At 38.8% G+C, this 23,718-nt stretch overlaps 1 protein-coding gene across 1 annotated transcript; it reads left to right on the top strand.

Moving 5' to 3' along the window:
• Window positions 1-8,940: 8,940 nt before the first annotated feature.
• Window positions 8,941-21,906, top strand: ufm1 (ubiquitin-fold modifier 1). Its single transcript, XM_073480012.1, has 6 exons — window positions 8,941-8,996; window positions 9,100-9,156; window positions 12,630-12,687; window positions 15,558-15,597; window positions 17,732-17,764; window positions 21,416-21,906. Coding segments are annotated over exons 1-6 (264 nt in total). The 5' UTR covers window positions 8,941-8,994; the 3' UTR covers window positions 21,490-21,906.
• The last annotated feature ends 1,812 nt before the right edge of the window (window positions 21,907-23,718 follow it).

The following is a 23,718-nucleotide window of genomic DNA, read 5'->3' as shown; positions in this document are numbered from 1 at the left end:
AGATCATTTTTTAAATTTTTTTTGTACATAGAAAATGTTGGTGTAACATGTAATTTTCATTCATTCATCTATGTGAAGAACTGTCACAAGTATTATGAGAATTGATTCATCGTTTCAGTCGTTTTCAAGCAAAAATAAATACAAATTGCTCGTTGCAGCTTTTTCAAAGTAAGGAATTCCTGTTTTTGTTGGCATTTATCATAGAGAAATGATAAATGAAGAGTCTTTGGGTTTGGGGCTGTTGGTTGGACAAAAGAGGCAATTCGAAGATGTCACTCTGGGCCCTGGTAAAGCATTTTACACTATAAGAAAGAAACCACTCGGGCAGGATGCCTTTTCTCATGTGGTGCATTTCTGAGTACACTTAGTAGCTTTTCAAAACATTTGGCCATTGACAGTCACAAGTGGGGAAATGCACAATGGTAAATATATCTCTGTCAATCCTGAAACATAAAACTGGCTACGAAAATCTTTGGCACAACCTCGCCTGGACTGGCAGGTACTTGGTTATTTTGATGCCGTATTAACTTCTTCCATTCAGTCTTCACACACACCTTGAAAATAACGACAGCTACATCAGAATGATGATGACTTTTGATCAGCATTTAATACAATCTCGCCCATGATGCTGGAAAACTTCACATTCTGGGCTTGGGTATCACTCTGCAATTGGATATTGGACTTGCTCACAGACCCCAGACAGTTTAAATTGGCTGTCACACCTCCTTTATGCTAGTGTTCAGTAAAACTGGCTATGAAAATCTTGCCTGGACCGGCAAATACTTATACTCACTTTAATCATTACTCATCTTCAAAAGCAAAACCAATGTGTTTAGAGGTTTCCATATCCACTGTCCTCCACTCAGTCTTCACACACCACGAAAACAACAACATCTATATCAGACAGGAAGCAAACACAGGTGAAAACATAACCTTCTTAGTGAAGTTAAGAATCGTTAGTCGCAGCCCTAGTCACGTGGAAAGAATACTGTATGGTACCATGTGGTACTAAATTACTTGCTGAAAAAAAAAACTACAGGTACAACCTGTAGGGAAGTGATCATTATAATGTAACACATAATGCAAATCTGTCTGACATTCTGATTTGTTACCAGGACCACACACATTCGCACACATCATTCCAGATTTGCCACATTTCCCCCACCCTTCTTGACGCTGATTTCTGACTTCTGCCTTCTGTTTTCGTCTCTTTTCTGCCTTCTCCCCTCACGCTGCTCTTCAGTTTACGCTGCATGAGCTTCGCACTGTTCTCCATCTCCATCAGTCTTCTCGTTACTTTTATGTACCCATGCGTTCCTTCCTTCCGCACTGGTCGGGAGCTTTTCCTAACAACATCGATCCATTCTGAATGAAGGATGTGATTGAAACGGATGCTCGTCTGCTCTTGGCACTTGCCCTTTGATGTGCTCCTATCTTGACATCTACTCTCCTGCTACCTGAGCGCCAGTCTGTCAGGAGAAGTGAAATGCTGTTGACTGGAGATTACAAATATGCACTGCGCATGAGAAGGAGAGGTCATGCTGGGAGATAAGTTGTACATTGTAAACAGAGAATTGTCAGCCATTAAGGGGAATACATTAGATTATGAATGTAAAATGGTGTTTGAACTGAAATATTAAATGAATAAAAAGATGCTTTTACACCCATTTGGTTTGCATTTCCTAAACCCACAGTGCGTACACCTAACTAAATCATTCTGCCATGCATCATTAGATTTTGGAGACTGTGTCTGTGTGTTTGTGTGTATGTTTATCGAAGACTGTTTAAAAAATATATATATGTGTGGCCTATTACTTTCACTTGTGATATATTTTGTTTGGCTCAGTGTACACCATGATAATGACTTGTCTCCTGAAGAGCATCTGGGGAATGCATTAACAAGAAGGGAGGTTAAATAGCTCTATCAATAATATTAATAGCAGTAAGAGACTGTGCAGTGTGGTATATCTGGGAGTTATTCACTGTATACAAACAACATGCCCTGTAACTGTGTCACTGCAAAATGTCCCCCTCGAACACATTTTGGAAAAGCTGCTTTGGTGCTCTGCTTATCATGCCCTCTCCATGTTAACACAGCCCCGGCAACATATCCCTCCGCTGAAATTTAATTACAACTCACTGTGCTGGGGATTATGCAAAGTAAGTAAACATTAAGAGTGACACCCGGGTTGTCTCCTGAGGTCTCTTTGCACTAGTTCTCACAGATCATTATTCATCATCATGTTTCATAATAACCTCACCAAACATGGTCACCTGTTTCGTATGGATGAGCGTTGTTCGAAAGTGTTCCATGCCTGATTATCAGTGCCAATTTCAGAGCGTCTACTTTGTGGATACCTTCCAACAAAACTGAATGTTTTAACAAGATAAAGTCTCAAATATATTAGTCATATAAGATCTCTCCTTGTATAGAACATACAATGGGAACCAAATGTATGAGACCACTTGGTATCCCCCTCTTGTTTTAATGGCAGCATGTCAGCTGGCATGGACTCCACAAGTTTGTGCAAAACCTGATGACTCATGTTATCCCAGCACGATTTGACAGTGTTCCAAAGAGCCACTTCTGAATGTTTGGCTTCAGTCTTCAAGTGCCTCCATAAATGTTCAGTGGGGTTGAGGTCAGGTGGACTGTGGAAGTAGATGACAGTCCAGACTCCTTGGACTTACACAAATTTGTAGAGTCCTTGCCAGCTCGGGTGATTGCTGTCATCAAAGCAAAAGGGGGACATCAAGTACTAAGATATTCTGTCATTTTTTCAAGTATTTAACTTTTCACTCAAATTGTTAAGCAAAGCAAAATAGAAGTACTTTTCACGAATGGTCACAGACTTTTTGACCCTACTGTATGTAACAAATCTATAATTATATCCAACAAAATCCAATACAAAAAATACCGTATGTTGCCAGGTTTTGGTATTGACTCAGCTACGACTTAGCTAAACACACAGCTTGATTTGTAGGTGTTTGACTCAGTGGTGCAACAAGTAAAAGTGGTATCTTCACAGCACAGCTTTAGAGGATTAGGTGTTTTTTTTTAAAGTGTCAAGTCAAACAGATGATACAAATGCAAACTGCATATGGATTAAAACAAATGAACACTGGCATTATGACAGCTGTGAGAAGATAATCCGCTCTAGCTGTGGTTATGTGAGCCTTTCAGACAACAGATAACAATACTCAAATCTTTCAGTTGCACTGTGAGCTTGTTATTGACAGAAAGTGGCACGTGTGGAAAATATGTCACATTTTTATCACTGGGAAAAATACTTGTGGAAAGATTTTAGAGATATTGTCAGTAAGCCAGCATGAAGAACAGTGTATCACATGTACTGCAAGTATAATGTACCTATTGTACTGGACCTGTACAGACAGGAGCTATGTCTTTAGTAGCAGTAAGCATATATTGGTGAAGTTTTTAATCACATTGTTTGCTGCACATTCATTTCCTTGTGACAGGACAACACTGACTCTCGGTGTAAGGTCTCATAATAGACCTTTTGTATGCTGTCTTCGAAGGTTAATTACCAGGGGCCGTTCTATTATGTGGGTTGTATTATATTATCAAGGGGATACACTGCAATTGAACAATATGTTGTTGCTTTGAACAAAACAACAAACAGGATAGCTCCACTTCTGTCCACCTGTAGTATCCCGCCCACACAAACACACACACACACACACACACACACACACAGCAACAGACTATTGATTTAATCATATAACTAGATGCCGAAGGCAAAGATGGCTTCCTGTTCAGTCAAATGAGAACTGCTTGCGTGGTGCGTACACCCCCCCAAAAAAGTAGTAGTGTTTCTTCTGCTGGCCCCGCCCGCCAGTTCCTGCTCAGCCTATAGACCTCGCATTGTGATGACATGACAAAATTTTAAATATAAAACCTCCATTAAGTCATATTGACCTTGTCTGCAGATTGAAGTGTCCTGTCAACAACAACAGACGTCTCTTTGAAAGATAGTGCTCTACAGGGAAACATTTAGCTGTCGTATCCAAGTCTATAATACATTCATGCAACAAACTCATTCGGCAGCTAACGTTAGCACAAAGCACACAGCCCCTGAGCCAAAGAACAGAGCCGCTGTGTCAGCAACAGCCTCGTTCAGTGGCTAACCTGGTTAGCACAAAGCACACACCCACAGCAGTAAGGAGCAACTGCCATGCCGGTACGCCTTCTTGGACTGAGGTAATTCCGTGACGGCTACTTTGTTTTGTTAATATGATTGCAGAGTTGTTTATGTATGTATCTATTACATTTAAAAAGCTAAGAGAGCTTGTGGAACGTAGCAAACTAGCCAATAACATTTCATCCAGCTTGTCAGTAGGAGCTATGGGGCAGTTGGGATTTGTATAGTCGCAGACAGTGCATGTTCATGTGTTTTGGAGGAGTGGCTCTGGAGGCTGTGTCTGGAGGCAAATGTCAAGCAGCAGAGAGAGGCCATGATAGGGAAACTCAAAATTACCTCAGTGAAGGACACTTGAATGTCTCTTTTAACATATTAGGTCTATGAAGTATGAAATGGATAACTCTTCTAATGACCCTTTGCTTCAGTATTGCAGATGCTGTTTGATTAGCTAAGCCCAGGCTTTAAATCATATCTCAACCCCAGCACCCTGCTATCAAAAATAGCAGGGTGCTAAGAGGCTATCGGCTCTTTATTAATGCAGTAATTACGATTAACCCGTCTATCTAGAGCAGCAGATGTTGCTGGAAAATCAAATTAAATTTGTTTTATTTTAAACCAATACAAGCCAGCAATATGCAGCATACTGTTATCTTATTTTCTAGCAATATCAGAAGTCAGTGTGGAGATGGTTGAGGTCAGGAGATGAATGGATGGAAAGTTTAGTCTTTTCAGACATCTATATTGCATCTTAAATTTTGAATACTGATATATCTCTCCGGTCGCCACACAGCTTTTAAACCGATCTACATAAGCCATGCTGGCTGATATTGTGTGGCGAGAAGAAATACAAAACAAGCAGCAATATAAAACCTCTGAATCAAAGGAGGCACACACAAATCAGACAACTTGGAACTCAAAGGGATTGCTGAGGGGGAGTTGCAGAGTATTTGTAGAAACAGAATGTCCTACATATAAATAGAGAACAATATGCATTTGTCAGAGTTCTCCAACACTGACTTTCATTTACACACTGCTAACCAGTGATGCTCACCTTGCTCTCTGGGTTTTTACTGGTCACCTTGCTCTCCGGGTTTTTACTGGATCACCATGATAACTGTTGCCCTTTCCCTGAGGCTGAGCACTGTGATTATGTCAATTTTTCAGTTGATTTAGTGAAGAATAATACAAATGGCTCATCTGTAACCTTTCGGATCAGCAAAAGTCTGGCTGTTGCGTGCACTTAAGCACATGTATTATGCATGTGCTGTACACCTATAGGTGCACGCTTACATAAACAGTGGCTGTATTAGCATTGATTACTGTTCTTCTGCAGGTAATTGGCATTTTTCTCCCTCTACACATGGGACCTGCTTTTGGTATGTTAATAAGCTCTGTCAATGGAGGCTGCTCAATGTGCTGAATGCAGCGGTTGTGTTTTGCATATTGAATGCACTCAGGCCCCATCCAAGAGGATGATGAACATGTGTCATATTTTCCATCGTATTCTCCCCGCTTCAAGCCAAATATTTCCTCTTTGCCACAATGATGGATTCAGACAATCCATAAAAAATCTGACTCTGTGTTGGAACCTCTTCCTGGTTATGTAATTCTCTTTATGATCAAGGAGAATAAGATGAAGCAAGAAACTTCAATCTGACTACTTAATTAAAATGCTCTGCTGTGTCCTGAATATGCTGAATTAAATCACTATTTTCATGCCAGTTTAAGATTACATTAAACATAAATGTGTCAGGTAACTTGTCTGCTTTTGAGATTTTCAATGTCTAGACTTCATCTATAAAAATAGTTTACCTGCAAAAATGTGTTTTCCCTTTGCTTACATGTCACATCCCTCCACATTCCTCTTTTCATATGCTACCATAAATGTTGTCATCCTTTGCTCTTTTTCCAGCCTTACCACATCTTCCTCTGCATTTCTACTTCTTTCTCAGAGGTGTGTGCCTTAGTGTCTGCACTGTAACTCTGAGTCATCATAATAAGTCTGCTCCCATTCCCTTTGCCGGTTGTCGTTGTACTGCCTACGCTGCATCACTCTCCCTCTCCCTCTGTGTCTCCAGTTCTGTCTCATGCTCTCTGTTGATGGCACAGCACCAACAGTTGAACTCACTAGGGCTGCAACTGTTGATTCTTTTCATTCTTAATTAAATTTGACAATTAGTTGTTTGGTCTACAAATGTCAGAAAATGGAGAAAGAAAAAAACAGTATTTCCCAAAAGCCAAGAAGACGTCCTAAAATGTCTTGTTTTGTCCACAACCCAAAGATATTCAGTTTACTGTCATAGAGGAGTTAAGAAACCAGGAAATATTCACATTTAAGGAGCTGGAATCTGAGATTTTTTACTTGCTTTTTTCTTTAAAAATGCTCAAACCAATTAATCGCTGTGAAAACTAACTGTTTAATCAATTAGGTGTTGCAGCGCTATAACTTAAATGGGCAATGTCTTTGAGACAATGACTTGTAAGAGTGATTTGTGATTTGTAAGAGTTTTTTAAAGCAACATTATGTAGAAATTGGCATTTTGTGTGGTTTGGCGCCCCCACAGTCTCTGAGTGCAACAACACTGTCGTGAATACAAGAGGGCGGAGTGGCTGAGACAGGGACAGCATTCACCCTATTACAAGACACTGTACCATCAATGTCATTCTGAAGCTGTTATTTAAGGTGAAAAAGTTACATAATGTTCACTTACTAGCTTTCAGAAGTTTCAGCTGCATCTCCCGGTCTCCGTCAGCGGATAAAGCTTGGTCTGGTGTCATCATGTGACATGCGACATTCTTCCTTGATCCTTCTCCCTTCTTCCGCTGACAGCTGGGTGGATCGATGGACGCTGGGGTCAGTTTTCTATTGATGTTCTCACAGTACAGCCAACTAAGGGAGTCCCACTGAGATGTTCCTGGTGGTCCCCACTGATTTAGCTGTGTCAGTCCCAGTTTCCAAATCGGCTTGTGAGTCTCCTTTTCCCCTCCTTAGAACAAAGAATATATAAATACTTCATTCTTTTACAGTCTGCAGTGCACTACTTATAATAAGACATGAGACAGTTTATTTTCATTGTAGGCACAAAACAAAATTATGTTTGGTAACTCTCAGAGACAAGCAGCAATAAAAACACACTTTGAAAACGATAAATATGATAGTATGATGATATAAAATAAACAAAGGTACTTGAATGAGGCATGTTACTGTGACAATGCAATCAGTGCAGTATAAAAAGGTATTATACAACAAATTGTATCAATAAAAGACACTTAACACATGGAAGGTGAATCGTAACAGAGCTATATAAAATGGATTGCATGACGAGTGAGGTACTTACTCTCGGGATACAGTACATACACCCATCCATCACCAGCTACTAAGACCTGGGCCACACATACAGAGGTATTTTTAAAAACACAGTTTTTTCCTCCTCCGGTTTCAAAAGAATATCTGTCAACAAAATTTCGCAACAGGTGGCGATATAACGTCTACCATAAGGCCACTTTTCAGTGACCTGAAACACTGTTTGCGTGTGTACTGAAGGCAAAAACAGGCCTAAGATATGCGATCATTTAAAGCCAGAATAAAATTAAAGAAGCATATGGCTTGGTTCTTGCTTTCTGCTCGGATTGATGAGAACAGTGAACAGCTGGATTTGGCTGATCTGGATGTTCAAGATTTTCACACTTTGATGAAATGGTGCTTCTGAACATAACTCAATTGGAAAAATCCTGAAATGCTACCAATGTGGCCAAACAATCCAACCACAATTACTTCAACTGACACATAGTTCAGGATCAACCGGGCTCACATAATTGATAATAATTCAAGTTTGCCTTGTTGCACACACTGTCCGTAAATATAAACATGACACGTTATTCAGCTGCAATATTATTTTGTATTCTGTTCCTTTGTTTTCTGTTTGAACTAATCATAGAGGACCATGCTTTAGTGTTGTAACTCAATTGCTGCAAATCATGTGTAGCTTAGCAACACAGCCACTTAAACATTACAAATGTTTAGGTAAATTGTGTCAAAGGTACATTATTGATTGAACATGAAAGCGTTCGTGCATTGATGCATACAGTAACAAGTGTGGGTTTTCAGAAAACCAAACCTGTAACACAGTCAATATCCAATTATGCAAACTGTGAAATAAATCAGTAAAGTTCATAGCCTTTTTCATTTAAGAAGAAAAAAAAGAGCTGATTTGTAAAAGTTTCAAGTAGAAAACCTGTCTAATTTACACCACAGCACATGAATAAACAATTTTGGCAACTTTTTAAATATATATATTTATATTCAGTTACATTACCATGCAGTAATTTACTTAACTTTCCCCCCAAATAAAACATGACACATTCACATTGCCTAGAAGTTTTTTCAAATGTCAGCGTGCAGATTTTCACACTTCCATACAGTCAATATCTTGACAGTTGAAAGTTGAAAGAAAAACAGTACTTAGTTTACCTCAATGTCAGTGAGGAGTGTCTTTTGTCCATCTTTATTTGAAGAATCGCCCAAAAAAATGTAAGTGCGCCACATGGATGTGTGCGCGTTTTGTTGTCATTTACGGCAGACCTTAGTCGTCTGATGCGAATGCCTGTCAATAATTAGCACAAAATATACCTTCGCTCTTTTATCATACTGCACTGTTTTAGCACGAAAAGTCACAATTTTCAAAACATAATAAAAAAACCCACGAAAACAGCAAACAGGCATAGATATAGATAAAAAAAAGAGAGCTAGACGGATGACGTGTACGTAAAGGTCCTTCGGACTTCCGGGTGTGCATAAACAGACGGCAAGCGGCATTTCCTCTCTGTAAAGATGTGAGTTTCTAGCTTGTTTTTGTGTAATTTATCCCTGAATATATACGATATTCATTAGCCAGCATCGCTGTGCTAATAACGCTCATGTTGTCCTCTTCATTAGGTCTAAAGTAACGTTTAAAATCACCCTGACGTCGGACCCCCGGCTCCCATACAAAGTGTGAGTAACGTTACACTGACAGCTCATCATTTACAGCTTCAACGTTACACCCTGACACCTTTCAATGTCTCAACCATTCACTTTACATTTTATCTTACTGCTATCGCACATTTCGGTACTGATACTGTTGTGGAAACCTCTGTTGATGTATGTAACCGGAGCCACTTAAAATGTGTTCAGGGAGAGAACATCTGTCAGTGTACAGCTGTGAGTCACATGCTGAAGCTGAATAACAGTCACAGCAGCCTTAAGTAATGATACATCACCATTACCTTTAACTCTTTATACAGTTAGCAGTTTATACAGCTAGCTTTGCAGCTTATTGTGATTTATGTTAGGAAGTAAATGGACCTGGCAGCCTACTCTTTGATTAATGAAAACAATGCCACTTTGTCATTCAGCTCATTTATATATATATGTATATATATATATATATATATATATATATATATATATATATATATATATATATGTGTGTATATATATATATATATATGTGTGTATATATATATATATATATATATATATATATATATATATATATATATATATGTGTATATATATATATATATATATATATATATATATATATATATATATGTGTGTGTGTGTATATAAAGAAAATAACTACCACAAATTAGCTTCACTTTTAGTAGATGTCCTCTGATCAGAGCTGAAAGTACAAGGAGTAGACCGATTATCGGGGTCGATATTCAGCACTTTCCGATTATCAGTTTCTTTTTTTTTTTTTCAGCCAGATTTCTGATAAAATAAACTAATTTAAAAATGTGCTACTTTGGCTCTAATGCAGCATCCTCTCACACAATGTCCCATCCACAACACTATCTGATTGATAACACGTCACAGTTAATAGCCTATAAACACTGACTAATCTGAATCTGTGAATTAATAACTGTAGTGGAGAGGAAGTATAAAGAAGCAGAAAATGGAAATACTCAAATAAAGTACCTCAAAATTGTACTTAAGAACAGTACTTGAGTAAATTGTACTTAGGTTTATTTCATCACTGGTTGTTTGTGCTGCGGCCCCAAATATCAGTTTTCAGTCTTCTTGATTTCTAATTATCGGTATCGGCTCTGAAGAAGCCATATCAGTCGACCCCCCGGAAATAAAAGACAAGAAAACAGCGTCAAAAATGGCATGTTAAAGCTCATTGTTCAGCAGTTTAAACTCTCTCAGTGAGGCTATGAGCTATACATTTTGTCTGGTTAGATTAACAAGTTATTACTGTGACATGCATTTGGTGTTAGCAGGCTGGCGGTAAAAACACAGACAGTAATAACTTTACTCGAGGGTTATCCCTTTATGCGCAGGACCAATGATTTATAGGAGTGCCACTGTTTGCACACCGTAATCCATGTCTGCTGTGTTTCGTCACACTAGAGCACAGACATGTTTAAAGACATATGATTTATATATAATTTGCGTCAGATACAGTTTTTCCACCAAAAAGAGTAAAGGAGAACGAAAAAGGATAAAAGAAAACATACATCTTAAAATGACATTTCCTCTTCTTCCACTGCTGGCTTCAGATTACCACTCCAGAATAGCCTTTTAAACTAGCTGGGCTTATGATGTTATAAAGTTGTGCTTGTACACGTCTTCAACTCAGTTTTAAGGTGAGCACAAACAAAGTTTTCCCATTTGAGCAGATGAATTTGAAAACTGCCTTTTAGTGTCAAACTCTGCACATACTGTACATCACACTGGTCAAATAACAATTGAATTGCTTTAAACCTGTTGTTGTCACTCCAGATTAGGTCAATTTACTTTGAAGATTCACAACTATTTTCAGGTTACTAGTTACAGCAATGTGTATGTGGTCCAAGGAAGAGGAGCCACTTTTATGCACTAACCTTTTGTACAGTATAAAGAAACTGTAACACCAAACTTAAAATATCTGGCAATTAAAGTGTGAACTCCAAAAACTTGCTAAAGGGCAGAAAATCTTCTTGATCTATATCTTTAGGAGCCGCTGTGCGATTGACCATACATAGTGTTCTTGAGGCAGCTGTGACTTTAATAAAATATCAATTTATTTTCAGTAATAATTAATTCTAAATTAATAAAAATGTATTTGAGTAGTATTTAATGGTGTGCATAACTGTCAATAAGGCTTTAATTATTTTGTGTTTTTTTATCATACCTTGAAATGAGCTACTGTACTATTTAAGAGAGGAATGATGTTCTGTTCACAATTTTTTCTTCAAAAGCACAAAAACAGTAGCAAAATAAATGATGCTAAAAAAACAGTGATACACCCACGTAAAAAGCTACTTATTTTGCATTATTTTTGGATTGACATGTTTTGGATCCCTTTAATTTCTGTCTTTGTCCTGTGCACAGTGCTAGAGAGAGCCATGTTGGTGCAGGCAACAGCATATCTGCCATAGGTCAAACCAATATTGACTAGAGTGATGAAAATCAGACACAAAGTATCAATTTAACTTTTGAAAAAAAAATTTTAAACCGCTAATTTTTACTGCATAATGCATGGTCAAATTTCCCTGCAGGGAAACGCGGAATTCTGATTTGAGCCACCCCAATAAATTGCTGCATATTGAGGACATGCAGACTTTTCTCGCCTTTAGTGTTGACAGCGATTCGATTCTCTAATGAGGTCAGACAAGGTCTCGCTGTAACTGCTAATGTCTTAACATGAACAGAGAGATTATAATGATAGTAAATGAGGCATCGTATTAAGTCTGGCAGAGGAGTGAACCTGGGCACGCAATCTGTCTTTTCAGCCTACTTTCATAATCACCAGTTACATTCAAACAAGTTAGCACTCACTGTCAGTTAAGATAGTCAGGTGGTCTTTATAATCTGACAAGCTTTCACTCTCACTCATCATGCTGAATGCTCTTCTCCCTGCTTCTCACTGCTGTACTGACTATGTCCATTGATTTTGCCCTCAATCACCTCAGCTCCTTTTGCATTACCTTACTTGGAGATTGCATCTCTAACCTTGTGTTTTTATAATCTCACATCTCAACAAAATAACCCTGGGGGGGCGGGGAGGGATCGGTTCCACTTTTACTCTAAAAAAGCTGCACTGCGGCATTCATTGGGGAAGCATCCAACTGGAAGTGTACAACTATTTATGCCATAAATGTTTTTTTTCCTCTGACAGAAACGACTCTAAAAGAAGTAATGTTACACTCAATTGAGCCCCGTAAGGAAATGTTCCTTTTGTTCTTTTCTCCATGGAAGTCAAAATGAACAGTCAGCTACAGACTGGCAGCACGTCTGGAGCTGTTAAGCTGTAAGGACTTGCTTTACAACAGTTAAGCAGCCCAGGTACTTGTCGATCAAAGCTCAGGCCAATAGGCTACGAGGTGATATTTAACGGTGTGCTATCCCTGCTTCAAAAGTAAAACGTGGGGGAATGAAAGAAATTCTGGCTTTTATGATGTTTTAAAAATTTTGTTCAATGCTTTGTTTTGTTACAGACTAAGTGTCCCTGATAGCACACCATTCACAGCAGTTTTGAAGTTTGCAGCTGAGGAGGTAAGTTTAACACTATACTTTAAATATGTAGTCACCAACAGAGAGTGAAACCAACTATAGTCCAAGTCTTTGATATCGGCTTCATGTGGGACTACACTACACCAGTTGCATTTAGCCTTAAAGTCCTGGAGTTGCATGAGTGGATGTTTGGTACATGTGTAAGTACATCTGAGTTCATTTACGAATGTTGTCACAATTGCACATTTTTTCCTTAGACCCGGAGAGCACTGACAAGTTTATATTTCATCTGCTCAGGTTTCACAATTCTTCTTTAAACCTTTTTTAACTTATTTATTATTCAACATAGATTTTTAAAAAAGCTTAAAAAAGGTGGTTTGTATGGATGAAGAGGCAGGACAAATACAATTGCAGACAAGGTTAAAATAACCAGAGTAAAAAAGCATATGTACTGGTATAAAAACTCTAAAGATAATAGTCTTCCCCCTGCAGAGATCACATATGGATGTACTAAAGCAGGGTTCTTTAATCCTGCTCCTCGTGGCTCCCTGCACTGCATGTTTTCGATGTTTCTCTACTCCATCTCATATAAATGGGTCGTTATCAGGCTTCAGCAGAACTTGATGATGAGCTGATCATTTGATTCAGGAGCAGGATTGAAACACACTGTGCCAGCAGATGTTAATGTATTGAACTTTTCTCTCAGAAAACACATTTTAGAAGTCCTTGCAGGACAGTTTGTTTATTTGTATATAATGAGAAAAGAGCAGCAGCCAATAAAGAAACTTTCAAATATCGATATCAGTATTGCCCTTAAAAAACTAGTATTGGTCGGGCTCTTGCCTTTATATCACCTGTATAGTTTACTAATTAGGCAAATCTTGTATCAGCAATCACACATGACCTTTATTTAACTAAAATTCAGTCTTAGTACTATATTTTTAAGAAGCGGGATGCTTATATATTCATCAATACAGCTACACAGGCCATTAGTGTTGTCAAAAAATATTGAAATATTGATACATATAGCCTTTCTGAGTATTTGGTTTCAATTCTTTTACTCAATAATTTTTTGCAGTATCCATACACCATAACAAGCTGCATTTTTTCACTCTCCTCTCCGACAGCGAGTTGACTCATGCACAGCTGCAGGGCCCACATAGCCCCACCACCTCCAGATGTAAATTAATTAGATGCTGCTTTTCTTAAAGCACAGTAGACAGGACTTGTAATATTATCTTAGAAATAGTTTTTCGGTGGTGTTGAACATGGTATCAAATATCGAAGTCAGAAATTTGAGTATCATGACAACACAGCAGGCCATTTTTCACCCATTAGTCTGCAGTCAGTAAAATGTCAAACAATGTAAACAATGCACATCACAATTTCCCAGAGCCCAAAACGATGCCTTCATATTGCTTCTTTTGTTCAAAACCCAAATACTCTTCATTTACCATGATTAATGCCAAAGAAAAGCAGCAAATCCAAATGTTTAAGAGGCTGGAACCAGCGACTTTTCTGCCTCTTTTTGCTTGAAACAAGACTGAAAGGAGTATTTAATTATGAAAATCATTGGCAATTAATTTTCTTTCAATCAACTAATCATTGCAGCTCTACTTGCATGTCACGCACACCTCACTTACACAACTGTGACCTCTTTATTCAGGTTCCAAGTCTATTTTCTTCTATTTTATGCACCTTAATGCACCGCAGTACTGTGGCTGAACACATACTGACGGAGGACTGGAGCAGCTGATGATGAGGTGCTGATGTGCTGCTCTTATAGCATGTAGGGAGGGTGTTAAGTACACCGTACTGACAGAACGTAATCATCATGTCTGACTTAATACAGTTAAGTCTTGGCTGCTTCATGAAGCCAACAGCGAGCCTGCTGAGTTGGATTTTGTTAATCATTTATTAAAATGAAAAAAAAAAAAAATTAAAAAGTAGACTGTTTTACACAGTATCAACCTGGGAATAGTCTTATTTTGCCAAAGGCTTACATAGCAAAGTGGTTTGTAGAATTAACTGTAATTAGTTACAGCCAATTTTGACCTGAAATTAAACGGGTGTATTTTAAGCCTACTTCTTATAACTGTAGTTGATGTGTTGGACAGAGAGAAAACACAAGATGAATTCAAAGCCAACAAATTCAAACCCAGGGACGTGGAGGAACTGGCGTACTTACCGTAATCCCTCATAACCTGCATTTTATCCACCAATTTTATGCTACATGAAACAAAGATCACTCCTTCCTGATGTGAACTGAATTTCATATGTGATACCTGGCAGCAGTTTGGTGAGCAGGACTTTTTTCAAACCTTATCTCCCCGGCGACAGACTGCTCCCTCCCTCCACCCGTTCACTGCAAATCTCAGCTAGCGCACATCCTCTTCTGTCAGACCCTGAAGTAGGACATGTATTGTGACCATGCTGAGTGATTTTCTTCCAGAAATTCAAGCGTGGCTATCTTTGCCTCAGGCTCTCTCCTAACTGTTCGCATGAGTGTGTGTGTGTGCGCGTGTGTGTGTGGAAGTCTGAATTTGTGTGAAAACCCATGTGTGTCTGTCAAGCGTGAAAGTTGGCAGACAAAAGAGTGAAAAGAAAACACACTACACAGCGTTTTCTTTTTGCTTGTTTCACCAAGTTTGTTTCGGATGCTCCTATTTTGAAGTTGTCACCCGACAAAGTCAGTGAATATCATTGCGCTGACTCGGTGGATGAAGCTTTCTTTCTTGATGATTTATTTAAACTGTGTCTTCAGACCAAGTGGAATTGGGGCCCTGATTATTCAACCAAAATATTTTCATGATGTGGAAATATATGAAATGTCAAACGGCAGCCTCTGTTTTGAGTTCCTCTAATGGGGATCTGAGTGTGATCATTTTTCTCTGCTTCATTTTCCTTCACAGTTCAAAGTGCCATCAGCAACCAGTGCAATTATAACAAATGGTGAGTTTGGCAAACTGCGTGCTAAAGTGGCATGTTTACCAGCTTGACAGCTATGAAGAGCGATCTTACTTCAGAGAGTGTGTCATTCTTTTACACACCATATGTTGTGACAGATGTGTTTGGAAACTCAGCCGAGTTTCCAAACCTCAAAAACCAGAACAGAAGATCTGAAGCTCTAACAAAATGATGCTGGAAATAAGTTGACGAATAAAAAAAATACTGTCAAGTCACATAATGATCAATGAAAGCTCTGTACAAACCTACAAATTGTCACTTCAAAGTACTGTCATATTCATTTGCACATTTGTACTGTATTACAGCTGAGTGTCAAAATGTTTTACTTGAAGCAACATCATGTAACTTTTACCTTAAAATAACAGCTTCAGAATCATGTTGATGCTACAGTGTCTTGTAACAGGATCAATAGTGTCTCTGTCTCTATCACTTGTTTCTGCACTGTGTAACTTCAGTGAGAGGGTCGGATCACAGCGTTACATACATGTTTACTTCAACATACTTCAAGTTTTCAACACATAACATTGTTATGATTTAATGAGTTTTGTTTGTAGTTAGCACCTACATTACATCTGACAAGTTGTTACAGACCTGGGACAGCGGTGTCGCATTCAGAAACTGTGGGGGGGCGCCGAATTGTACAAAACGCCAATTTCTACTAAATGTTGCTTTAAAATTTACAGTATGTCTGAAACACATGGTAACTGCCAAATCCAAGTGAAATAACTTGGTTCATTTGTAATGAGAAAACTTGTTTGCCCTGTTTTCTAGAGTGAGACTGGAGAAACAAACCCTAAATGTTGTCTAAGATTTTACTTTCTGGTGTTAGTTCATTGCAAAGTCCTGTCCTTGGAGTGGCTGAGACAGAGACACCATTCACCCTGTTACAAGACACTGTGCCATCAAAATGATCTTGAAGCTGTTATTTTAAGGTACAAAGTTAAATAATGTTGCTTTAAATGTAATCTAAAAGATGGCATAGGAGGATTTATACGTAACATTACACAAGCACCAATGTGGAACACGTTGCGATTTAATTGTCCATTTCCTGAGGTTTCAAAGGAGAAAACTGCTGTTTCTCCCACTTAAAGAAGCAGTGTTGAACCCACACAGTACAAGCAGTACTCTGTTTCTGCTTTTAATGCTGCTTTAGAGACGTCAAGTAATCTGTGGCCTTTGTTTTCTGTATTGACGCCCAACAGAAACTAAAAGAACACTGATCCCACTTAACTCAGCCTACTTAAATCCACTTACACACATTGGCCTATCATTTTTTAAGTTTTATAGCCACATTAGGGGCAAGAAAGTTAGGTAATTACAGCCTTGATACAGCAGAAATCGTTATCAATGGTCATAATTCAGTTTAAAGATGATTATTTGAGTTGATTTCTTCACTTGAAACATGAGTATTAAGGCTGAAATTAAACTAAATTTAAGCAGTTTTAACTCAAAAAACAGCAACCCATCAGAAAAGAGTTGCAATCTACCACCCAAGAGATGCATGTCTAAAATAACCCTGAGAATGTCAGATGTAAACAATGTTCAGCTGGATTCATCCTCGCACAGAACACTTGTAACCACTGTCACAGTAATCACCAGAACAGATTACATTAAAATGGTCTTTGTGGCTGTTAGTGGGGAAATTGTGGGCTCATTGTTGTTCCCCATAATTAGACTGAGCAGCGCCACATAAAAACTGATGATGTTTTTGTTTACCTCTGCCTTGTTAGGAAATTGAGGGAACATTCACAATCAGTATGCCGGATGCATTTCCACACGCGCTGCCACTTAGTCAGAAAAGGATGGCATTTTTACGCTGGTGTGGGAAAGTTTCTGACATATGAGCGCTGCCAAATAACACCGAGATGAGATTTGTGACAGCCATATCAAACATGAGTTTTGGTTGCATCAGTGCAGAATTAGTGGCTTTTCTGTTATTATTCCAGATGGAATTGCCTGCTGCTGAGGCACGCTTTGATTTTTGTCGCCTAGTGCAACATTATTGTGGACAAACTGGCAATATTGTTAATTATCTTTTCTCGTTTCTGTGCTGCTCATTTGCATGACAGTCTTTCCGGTCCTCAATGTGATGTTTTGTTTTTTCATGCTTGCCTTGCAGACGGAATAGGAATCAACCCTGCCCAGACAGCAGGTGAGTTGTTCTGTTGTTTTGTAGCCCATGTCTTAGATAATCTGTTAAAAGCTATTTTTTCCACAAAAAACACAAATGACATTTTAGGTGTTCTTAACCCTCCACAAAAGCCACTCTTCATGATGTAACATGCTGTTTTTCCTTCCATTTAAATGTTTTAAGGTGCTTGGCAGCAAATTAGACCTTGGTGCTTTCTTTTAAGCACTTTGCCACTTGTCATTCGCCTTCATCCGAGCATTCATTACCCAAGGCATTAATACAGAACTTGAATAAATCATGTTTCATAATGCACTTTGGTAATGCTGGTGGCATTGTGTTAATAGTCGAAAAAATTAATTTGTCAAAGCCCCCAGAAGCAGAGACTTCTGTGGGTGTTCCACAAGGCAATGTAAGGCTCTGTATGAAAAGCTTTACTTGAGGTGATGAGACAAATCAATCTGCAATCAAGCAGTTCCAGCTAATATAATCAATATATAACTCTATAACTTTGAACAGTAGAATTAAATAGGTGTTATGATGCAAAGCAAGGACAATTGATTAAGATTGTAAAGGAGAGAAATGTATGATAAGTACAGAGGAAATAAGACGATATTGTAGATTAGTAATGTGCACTGATGCTGACATAGGCCTTAGTTTATACCACCTAAGGCGAGGATTGAACTTGTCTACTAAAGCCTCCTGTCACCCAGCCTCATCTTGTCTCTCTCTGCACTCTGAATTGTCTTGCAAAGTGGAAATGCCAAGTTATTTGGTTTTTTTTAGAAGTGCTGAAGTGAGAGACCAGGCAGCATCATGAGCCTGGTAGTGTTGAAAATCCTTCTCCTTAGGGTAAAAGCTGTTTCCCACCAGTGCAATGCGATAATGTCATCATTGTCGTATGGCCTGGCTCAGGTAAAACCTTGCAGAGAACAATTGCCCTACAACATTTTTTTATCTATTTTGACAGTCGGTCATAACCGAAAAAGAACAAATAAAGACATTATGGAATAAATAACAATTCCTTTAAAAACAGTTTAAGTTAAGCCACTTTTTCAGTAGAACAGTTTAAAACAGTAGTCCAACAGCAACTTAAATGAATCTAGGAGATGTTGATGGTGATATGACAGTGTGTCCACACAGTGTGCAGACTCAGCAAAGACATGGGGCACACATCAGAGGTCCAAATGTCAGTAGTAAAGCTGATTGCCTGCACGTCTTTCAGCCTACATGAAATGTTTGTAAATTGTTCAACCCACAGAAGTCCCTGTTAAACAATTTATACATATATTTTTTGGTGGAGAATCAGAGTAAAATAAAGTCGCTGGTGCACAGTGTTGTGTTGGAGAATAGTAGCCCTGGTCAAAGTAAGAGTTGAGTCGCTACAATAATCCTAACTAAACTGCCATCTCTGTGCTGGAGCAGCCCTCGCACTTGTTTGTATGCAAATTGTGTTTACTCATTCATGAATAAAGATGCAGCGCCCTGAAAGGCAGGGATTTAATGTTAAATGAAATTTAAAAATGACCTCCGCCTGGAGGCGAACCAGAGCGGTTTAGTCAGAAATCAGTTAACTATACATTCCAACATTATTGTGGTGAATCACTTTTCCTCCCTGTCAGCCTCTGTGGCGTTTTCCCTGAGGTTCATACTGAATGTGTATCCCACCTCTTCTTATGTAAGTCATCATCCTCAACAAAGAGGGGTAACGGATCACTGGCTTTTCTGCACAGAGAAGAATAACGCGACGCCCGCTTTGACTGAAGGCAAAGATTTGGTCTTTTCTGCTAAGAAAGGAAAGCGTGGTGGGCATTTGCACCGGCTTTTTATCTGCGTAACGTTCGTGCTGTGTGCTGCCAAGAATAGCCTCAGTTCAGACACCTCTGTCAGACTGCCTTTTTTCACCCAATGCAGCCACTCTGCCTCATGTTCACAGCGTTGAGTACACGGTGGAAATTGATTCGATGTAATTTTACAATCACTCTGTCTCCACACATCTTTATAAGCCCAATGCTATATACCTTTCCTGTGGCATATCACCAGTACACTTACGTTGAGGATTTTGGTTGATGATTGCTGAGTGAATGAATAAATTGGTTCCATAATGCGGCGTTATAAATTATTCAAATGAGCTCACTATGTGTGAGATCCCAAAAATCCACCTGATGTCTGAACAACAGGCCACTGCAGAGGGAAAGATAGTGTGAAAAACAGGCGTCAGGAAATTATTTTATCCCTCGGTTCAGACGTGTTTGACCTTGTTTTGAAATCTTAATAATCCATATGTCTGTGCAACCACCTAACTTGTCCGCAACTTTATTAATGATATATATCTTCTATCTTTATATTCAAGGCTGGGTTTAAATCGATTCCGTTTCAAATCGCTCCTCATGTGAATGAATGATCCACACATATTAAAGATACGATCGATCTTTAATATATGTGTCTTTTTCCATTTAGCAAGTAAATCTCTGAAGGTTACATGCCAAACAGCCAAAATAGTCATCATTCACAACTATGCTGAGTCTCTACAGCGTTTTGGTGTCATAAACGAGTGTGCCACTTTTGTCCTCTGCTGTCCGCCTGTGTCGGAGTTTCACAAACACAGCACAGGGACGGGGACTTCAAAGTGCATTCAAGTGCACTCCTTAAACTCAGACATCTAAACTTGAATGGCCACAAAGGTTGTTTAAAATGGGAAAGTTACAATCATTTTTCTTTTGTTGAAATGCATAGGCCTACGTTGGTCATTACTGTCTTGTTCTTTCACTGAAGCAATTTTACTAATTAGATGCAAAATCATCTCAACCCACCTTATATCCCAACCATTTCTCTAAAGGCAGATTTAAACCACAAATCTCTGAAACCATTAAATTGAATTCTGAATGTAATCATACATTTTTTTTCAATTATGCACCAGGTTAGAGGGTTTCTGGCAGTGGTGCCCCCAAGGGGGGGTCAGGGGTGACCATGGCCCCCCTGATACAGTTGTTAATATGCTTCTGTCTGATATTTAACATTGGGTACTTTTTATTTACAGCAAAACAATGATGACAATAAGATGAAAATGAGAAATGCACACCCAGTGAGCCAAATTTGACCGCCCGCTTTTTGCTGGCCACTCCAAGATTTTCAGTGGCCCCTTCTGCCCCCCTATAAAACAATCCTGGGGCACCCCTGTTCCCTGTACAATTCACAGCTTTAGTTCTCTCAGTATTTCTTTCATATCCAGGAATAATTGGTATTGTAACTGAAGTATCCCTACCTGGATCGATATTAAGGTATTAAGAAAAAATATAATATGTTATAACAATAACCAATCATTTTGCTGGTGGTCCCTTTTGCTTATGTTGGTCATATAGAGGCATCAGTATTCAATCAAGAATGTTTCAAAACCAGTTAAAAGTTCCTTGGAGTACGTTTAAGCTGATAAAATACAGTTATATTAATAAAATCAAATAGCTTTCAGTATTTTTCATCACCATTTTTGTTCAAACCATCATGTCTGAGAATAGAAATTGTCTCTTTTAAGTCTAAAGTCCAAGTTTCCCTCCCAGCTGGTGAGTTGACAGGTTGTTTGCAGCATATCAGCTTTATTGACAGTAAAACCCCTTATTAACCACCACAGATTATAAACTGTGATCTTTTATGTGGCGCTCTGTCCTGTGTTTGCAGGGAACGTGTTTCTAAAACATGGCTCAGAGCTTCGCATCATTCCCAGAGACAGAGTGGGAGGACAAGGAGACTGACGCTGCGTTTCCTCTTCGACGGCTAAATGACTCACCCCCGGCAGACACGTATAACACTTGAGACCCAGGAAACACCTCGGCGTGTGTCATATTTATTTTCTGGCCCATAACTGACAGTGACTCACATGAGGATTCGTATATTTAAACTTGATGATGACATGCACTCACACTTGCATGCTCACTGCTTCTTCATTCTCTGTCTCAAGTTTGTTTTTTTTCTCCTCTAAGTGTAGTTGCATCAAAAGATTGGAGTGACATCAAGCGTACCCGGAGGTACTGAGTAATTAATACACACAAACACAGCAGCGGCATCCTGGGAAATATTTCATTTCAAGTTAAACAAACAACTGAGTCAACAGTTAGAGCTTTTGTATCTTTGTAAATGACAATAAACTATCAGTATGACTAACAACAACACATCCCTGTTTGAAATGTTTGTCTTTATAACCCTTATGAATGTGGTAATGTGAGAGGTGATTTCAAAAAACATGTACAACCTGCTTTTAAGGATCATTGTTACAGTAAATGGCTGTCAATATGCAGGTAAAATGTCTGTTCACATTAGATTTATTTTTTTTCATGTCGGACAAATTGTCAGATGAATAAAGTTGGATCATGGATCTGTACTAAACTTGTGTTATGGACCATATTTTAGCTAAGTAAGGAAATATTCATCCGTCAAACTGTGCAGGGATGTGGATCTTTGCTGCCCTCTGTCAGGGTACATTTTAACATCAGCTTGTACTCACCCAAAAGCCTTGCCTCTGTATTTCAAGACATGTATTATGCCTCATCGTCACACAATAAATATAGAACGATTAGCTTGAGGAATATTAACTTTTCAATATGCACTGCTAGCTTAAAGGTGCACTATGTAGATTAACAAACTAAGTAAACAACTCAAGGACAACGCAATTTCATACGGTTTATATTTGGCGGACCCTGCCACCTTTCCAGCTTATTGTTATGGAAACAATAAATATTTTTGAGTTTATATTATTACCTCATTAATATTGTAAATATTAAAATTCTGAGTTTTAATTTCTTTCATTTCTTCAAAACACAATCATGACCAGACCAGAAGTTTCTTCTGAAATGTGCTTTTATTGTTTCTCTGACTGATAAATGAGGGAAAGCGGTTTTTATCTCCTCCACATTAATCATTATCATCTGAGAAGGTCTGAATCATTTGTTTCTGAATAGGTTCTCTTTCTCCTCCCTCGCAAAACAAGGAATGCACGGTCGGTAAAGAAAAAAAAATAGGCTGGAGAGAATAATGGAGCATGCATGCTTTAATACACAAGAGAAAGCACACCGTTGTGCCTCACCATCCATTAGGATGCAGACTCAGAAGGAGGGAGGGGGGAGGGTGCCATCACAAATGGATTTTCTCATTTATTTTAATCAAAGTCACTGCTGGGCACATTCGCCAGAAATTTACTTCTGAAATGGGTAAACGACCACAGAGTGCAGTGGAGGCAGATGATGTCGCATTGTTGGCCTAAAATGCATAATTACTGCAGCTATTTGACAAATAATAGATATTTAAAATCACTATCTGGTTGAAATGGCCATTCTTGATCCAAAAAAATCTTGATCCTTTTTTTCTTTTTAGGTCAATGGCTGATGGTTGTTTTCAGGCCGGTATAAATATTTGAATGCAGACTGAGTACAAGCAAGAAGATAAAACATGGATTCATTAAAAAGAAGGAAATGAGCTCATCTCATCACATCCTCTGATTTTGCGCTCTTTTAGGCGTGAAATTAAAATTTCACACTTAAACAAAAACGAGTGCTGTGGTTTAATCTTTACGAGCAACGAGGTAGAAAGATGCTTCATAATCACATTTCAGGTTGAGCTCTCGGTCCTGAGCCGACTGGAGGATGAGCAGTCTGCACAGCCAGACCTGGATGCCTGGATGAAGTCCTGACTGGGACTCACACAAGAGGAGAATTTCTTCTGATCCAACAGCGGATCGGCTGCAGCACTATTCCAGACTTCAGCAGGTCCATCATGGCTCCCAGGAAACATCTTTTCAGGCAGCTTCCAGGGAGACTAATGATAAAACTGTCGTCTGTTGGCTCTGCTGAGTCTGTCTGAGAGTCTCTGCATCAACTGTGGGAGTCTTAGTTCATGAGTTCAGACAATGCACAGAGAACGTGAGTGTAGCTGTGAGGTGATTCAACATTTGTGATGATAAATGGAGGGAAAAAAGATGCTTTAGTACT

Source organism: Pagrus major, chromosome 13 (genome assembly GCF_040436345.1).
Source record: "Pagrus major chromosome 13, Pma_NU_1.0".
NCBI lineage: Eukaryota > Metazoa > Chordata > Actinopteri > Spariformes > Sparidae > Pagrus > Pagrus major.
The sequence above is the reverse complement of the archived record's forward strand: the minus strand, read 5'-3'. Positions and strand labels throughout refer to the sequence as shown.